The 5420-nt window shown below is 57.0% G+C and overlaps 1 protein-coding gene across 1 annotated transcript in view; it reads right to left on the minus strand.

Moving 5' to 3' along the window:
* Positions 1 to 318: 318 nt before the first annotated feature.
* KLHDC8A (kelch domain containing 8A) overlaps positions 319 to 5420 on the minus strand; it is a 12096-nt gene continuing 6994 nt past the window's right edge. The window contains exons 5-11 of the mRNA XM_010854259.1: positions 3762 to 3786; positions 3528 to 3545; positions 3052 to 3062; positions 2584 to 2748; positions 2131 to 2346; positions 1456 to 1557; positions 319 to 512 (exon numbers count right to left, since the gene is read on the minus strand). Coding sequence (XP_010852561.1) covers positions 319 to 512; positions 1456 to 1557; positions 2131 to 2346; positions 2584 to 2748; positions 3052 to 3062; positions 3528 to 3545; positions 3762 to 3786 — 731 coding nt within the window. The remainder of the gene's footprint in view (positions 513 to 1455; positions 1558 to 2130; positions 2347 to 2583; positions 2749 to 3051; positions 3063 to 3527; positions 3546 to 3761; positions 3787 to 5420) is intronic.

Raw genomic sequence — 5420 nt, forward strand, 5'->3', positions numbered from 1 at the left:
GTCAGAACCCAGGAGATGGCAAAGGTGAGCCCACGGCAGGCAGGTGGCAGACGCTCCCGTAACTTTCTCTGCCTGAGCATAAGTGAGGACTCCCCACCCTGGTCACCTCGGCTCCAGTGGGGAGGAGGTGTGGCTGCGTCCCAGACACGTCTTCCAGTTTCCTCGGGTTGGTAGGGATTGGAGGTGGAGAGATCACTTAGAGCCCCGGGGCCTGACCCCACTGGCTGCGGACAGGAGCCGGTACCCGGGCAAGTGGCCCCAACTCTTGTTCAGAGCGGGTGGTCCGGTCTGGGACGCTGTGGCCGGGCCCAGAGGCAGCTAGGAGTCTGAGACACACAGGGCCTCCACCGCGTCGCTCAGACCCTGGTTGACGCCGCCCACGGCCAGCAGGCAGTTCCTGAGGACGAGGCTGGAGCAAGCGCAGCGGGGCGTGGGCATGGCGGGGAGGGCCTCCCAGCGGCTCTTCCCCGGGTGGAATGCCTCGGCCGTCTCCAGGACCGTGGGCTGGTTCCCTGAAAGTGCGAGGGGCCGGGTCTCACCAAGCGTCCAGCCACCAGCCCGCCCGGGGGAAGGGCCTACCTCCGCCGTCCCTCTGGAACCACAGGCAGAAGGTGACCCACTGCCTGCCCTCCCTCCCTCCGCCCCGGGGGAGGTGACCCACCTCCTGCCTCCCTCGGGAACCTCAGGCAGAAGCCCAGCACCCTGGACTCCCTGAGCCTCAGGCCTTCCCCACCCTCTGTCAAACAGCCATTCTGCCCTTCCTGCCTTCTCAGTCCTTACATCCCCTCAAGATGCAAGACTCAGCTTTCTTCCCCCACTGCCTGCTTTTACTACATGTTTCTAGACACTACTGCCTCTCTCCTGCCCATGACGAAGAAAGCTGCTCACACGGTCTAGCTCACGTCAAGTTCCTTTCCTGCATGGTAAAGTCGGGGAATCTGTCCACACTGAGTAAACTCTGGGTTCCCAGGAGCCCCACTGCCTACTTATCTCTCCCTAGTTGATGGTGGGACCCCACCATCAAATTTCCCTGATCTCTGGGGAGGGCTCATCCAGCAAATCTTGAGTTCATCAGAACAGCTGATTTGATCAGACTGCTTTCCTACTCCCTGATAGAGCTGAGTGTCCAGGGAGAAGATAAAGAGGATCAAGGCCAATCCCTTCTACCTCCAGCCCTCCCCGTACAGGGCCCCGGGGACCTGGGCTCAGCCGGCCTGTCACGTGGTTCTCAGCATGTCCCTTATGCTCTCTGAGCCTCAGTTTCCCCCGTGTAAGAGGACAGAGAGACCACATCTGAGGCCCACCCACGGAGGCAGGACGTCGAGGCTGGGAGAAGAGAGTGCCTTGGAATCAGGTGGTAGGCAGGCGGTGTGCCAGGAGCCAGCACCCTCTTCTGCGCATGCACATCCAGAGTCCACGGAGCACCAGGCCACAGCCTGGAAGCTCTTTCCTTACCAAGCCCTCCAGCCACTATGACCCGACCACTCAGAGAGCCGGCCACAAAGTCTGCCCGCCGCTTCTTGAGGAAGAAGGAACGCTCCATCTTCAGCCATCCCCCTGCAGGCCGTGGGCGATGTCAGGAGAAACACAGAGAGAATGAGATGCTGACCGCCCCTGCCAAATACGCCCGAGTGCCAAACCACTCTCACCCCGAGTGGCACCTTGATTCCATCTACCCTGTATGCTCAGGGCGTGTACAACGCCTCCTGCCGTGCGAAATGGCACTCAACCGACCCTCTCCATGCCTGTTGCAGGCCAAGGAACCATCAGCTCTTATCATGAATCACCTTGCCCCACCTCCGTTTTCACGGACTTTAAGCTGGAAAGGCGGAGAGTGTCCCAGTCAGCATGCTCTGTTTCAAAGCCCTCCCTCATCTGGCCCTGGCTGGATGTTGTAAGAAGGAACAACAGCTGGGAAAGGCTTTGATAAAAACATCCAGCCAATCAGAGGGAGCCCTGGACAGATGAAAGAATTTGATCCCAAGAGTAGCCCTGAATGGAGAGGAGCATTCAGACTTCTGAAAGGTTCACGCCGCTGGGTAAACGGGCCAGGGCAGATGGGTGGGATGGGTGTAAGGTGGGAGGAGGGCAGACGGGAGGTGGGTAGCTAGGCCCTGGTGTCCAGCTTACCTTGCTCCATGTCGAACACATCCATCGTCCGGAGGAACTTGGGCTGCCGGTAGAGCCGGCCCTGCCGCAGGCCCCCCAGGCTATACAAGCGGTCGTCCAGGGTCACAAAGCTGGAGAAGGCCCGCTTGCAGGGGATGTTGGGGAACTTGGTCCAGGAGCGAGTCTCAATGTCAAAGACCTCGAAGGCGTTGACCGCATACTTGGACTGCCGTCCTCCTGGAGGCCAGGGCAGGGCACATGTTGGGCAGGAGAGTAAGCCCCTGGGGACTGGGGCTGGGTTCCTCCTTCTCACTGTTATTCAATCACATAGGAAGCTCCCTGAGGGTGGGGGGCTGTGTGATTAACCCCCAGTGCCCAGGAGATGCTGGGCACACAAATACTGCTTCTAACAGGAACTGGTCCGGGAGGGAAGGAGAGACGGACATGGGCCAGACAGCACATCTATGTCCTTACCCAGCACATAGATCTTGGAGCCTCGGAGGAAGGAGGTGGCGGCGTATCTCGGGGTGGGCATGTGTGCCAGAGACACCCACATGTCCTTGAGCATGTCATAGTGTTGGAGATGATTGTGTGGACGGAGGTCCAGGCCCATCCCGCCTGCTGCGTACACGCGGTAATCTAGGAGAAAGGGCACACGGCAGACACCGTGAGACAGGCCCGTGCACTCAGCCGCTACCTTGGCCAGGCTCTGTCAACCCCTTGAATCCCAGCACTGAAGCCCGGCCACGTTCCCAACCACTGCTCTGCCAGAGAATGGGTTGGTGGCACCATTAAAAGCTCCTGCCACACTCAAGCCTGGGTCTTCTTGAAGCCACGTCAGGCCTACGTGCCTTACCTTCCTTGGTGCCTGGCCCTTGGTTAAGCCCAAGATGCCAAGCCATGCCCAGAAGTAGACTGCGGTGGAGTCCAGGCCTGGACAACCCTTTGCAGGTCTTGTCCCCGCCATTCTCCTTCCAGGGCAGCCCGAGAGATGCCAAAGAGGGACAGTATTCCCCTGACGCCCTCCAGGAGCAGCCTGATGCCATGCACTCCCAGACCGGAACTCGAGACCTAGAGGGAGCCTCTGGAGATGAGGTCAGCCCTGCTGCCACTGGCCTTGTGGGACACTGGCCCGCTGCTGTCCTTTTCTTTCTCTGGATAGGGGAAGGCCATCCTCCTGGACACACAGGAAAGCTTGTGGGCTCCAGGAGCCAGCTTGCACTGAATGGGATAGGGCTGGGGGTGAAAGAGGGAGAGGCTTTGGACGGAAGAAGCTCTGAGCAGGCAGCGAGCTGGGCGCTCTGAGGAAAGGAGAGCTTCTCTACTCCTTGTGGCCGCAGGTGACACAGCACACCTGGAGGCCGTGCAGCCTCCAGGCTCCCCTCACCCCAGGACCTCAGGCAGCCCTCTCAAGACACAGCCCGACCCCCAGGGCCCTCTTCTCCCAGGGACCCATCCCTGCTCGGGGGATGTCTACTAGAGGCCAGTCCTCACCACTTCTGGCTCTAAGAGGCTTTTATTTTTCGAGAGAATTACAGGAATGAGTACTTCTTTCTACTTTCCAATCTTACTAAAGAGAGAAACAAAGAAATCCAAACCCTACCCTGTGGCTAGGAGATGGGGCTTGCTAAAGAGACACTCACCTTACGCACGCTCTGCGTCTCCCATTCCTCTTCTCACCTATACCTCTGAAGCTGGGAACCTGCCCCTCCACTCCACACTACCAATCCTGCGTCCGATTCTTACTCATGCTTTCAGAATCACCTTGGTGTCCCTGACTGCAAGGCTGGGCTGAAGGTGGTGGCTCCTGTGGCCATCACCCTGCTTCCCACACTGTTACTGGGATAACCTTTGTATGTTTCTTTCAATAGATTGTTAGATCCTGAAAATTTGTTAATTTGTGGCCCCGGAATATGGTATAAAGCCTGGCACACGAGCATGTACATTTTTAGTAAACTAACTGCTGAGCCCATTCAGCGCCATAGTTAAAAGAGCACAGACTGGACCATCACCTTCAGGCTGTTACTTGGGCGAGTTACTCAACTTCTCTGGGCCCCACATTGCTTCTCTGTAAAATGAGGACAGTGGTACTACTTCCCTCATCTGACAAGTTCTGAGGGTCAAAGGGGTTAATACCTATTAAGCACCTATGGTAAGGACTCAATAAATGTTAGTTCTTAACTGTTCAGCACCACTTCTTGAGGCCTGGGGATAAAGGGCTCCCCTTTCCCTCTCCATTTCCCCATGGACCTCCAGGCCTTCCATCTTTCTTACTGGGAGTTCAGGAGGCGCTGTTGGCTACTCTGCCCTGAGGGCTTCTTGAGTTTCTCTGTCTGATCTTCATTGGTAAGACCTGGGCTCCTAAAGGCAGGGATCGGATCTTCTGCATCTTTCCTTCCCACCTGGGACCTAGAACTGTGCCAGGAACAGGGCAGGCGCTCAAGAAATACTGATTTCTGACCTACAGTAGACCTGACAGGGAGCTGAAATAATTTTGCAAGAGAAGGAGGTAAGGTTGCAAACCTCTAAGCCTGTCTGGTCTGCATTTGGGGTTTCCTAACTTCTACTGGGCCATTTCCCATAAAACTGTGTTTTAGAAAAACAGTTTCCAGGGCCCATTCTCTGCTCTGGGCTATACCAGGCCAGAAAAGAAAGACAGGATGGGCTTGGAGAAACTGAGATAAGAAGCATAAAGCTATGTAGTGAGCACACACATGCCCTGAGAACCTAGTGAACCTGGGCAAGAAGCCGCAGGAGCATGAACCTCAGGAACCTTCTGGTCTCCACTCATCAGTACCTCTGAGATTAGGAGGCAGACTGTAGGGAGAAGGTCCTGGAATCAGGTCCCAAGACCCTCCCTGTGGGGCCTGGGATGATATGAAGATGGCATGAACAGGCCCAGGACCCCAAATATGTGTCTGGAGGTGGTGGCACCTGCAAGGCAGATTTCAAGGGATTTGCTACTGTGGGTGGGAGGCCCAACCATTCTGCTGAATGAAGGTATCCACAGGGATATGGAAAGAGTGCCCTTTGGCTCTCCCCTCAGGCAGGCTTGCCCACCTTGCTGGGAGGAGGCTGCTGGGGTGGAGTGGAGCTCTGGCATCATGTGGATTTACTACACACTTCACTTGTCTGAGCCGCAATTTTCCCACCTATGAAACCAGGCCAGAGGGTCTTTAGTTTCAGTGCCCATGTAATGTGACAGTGGCCTGCAGTCCAGGGCTGGCTTCCACCCCTTTCCCGGGGCCTCCCACCCCTCCTCCGCCCGCCCTCAGCCCTGGCCCCACTCGCCTTTGGCGGTGACCGAAATG

Source organism: Bison bison, unplaced genomic scaffold (assembly GCF_000754665.1).
Source record: "Bison bison bison isolate TAMUID 2011002044 unplaced genomic scaffold, Bison_UMD1.0 scf7180017864338, whole genome shotgun sequence".
NCBI classification, from domain to species: Eukaryota; Metazoa; Chordata; class Mammalia; order Artiodactyla; family Bovidae; genus Bison; species Bison bison.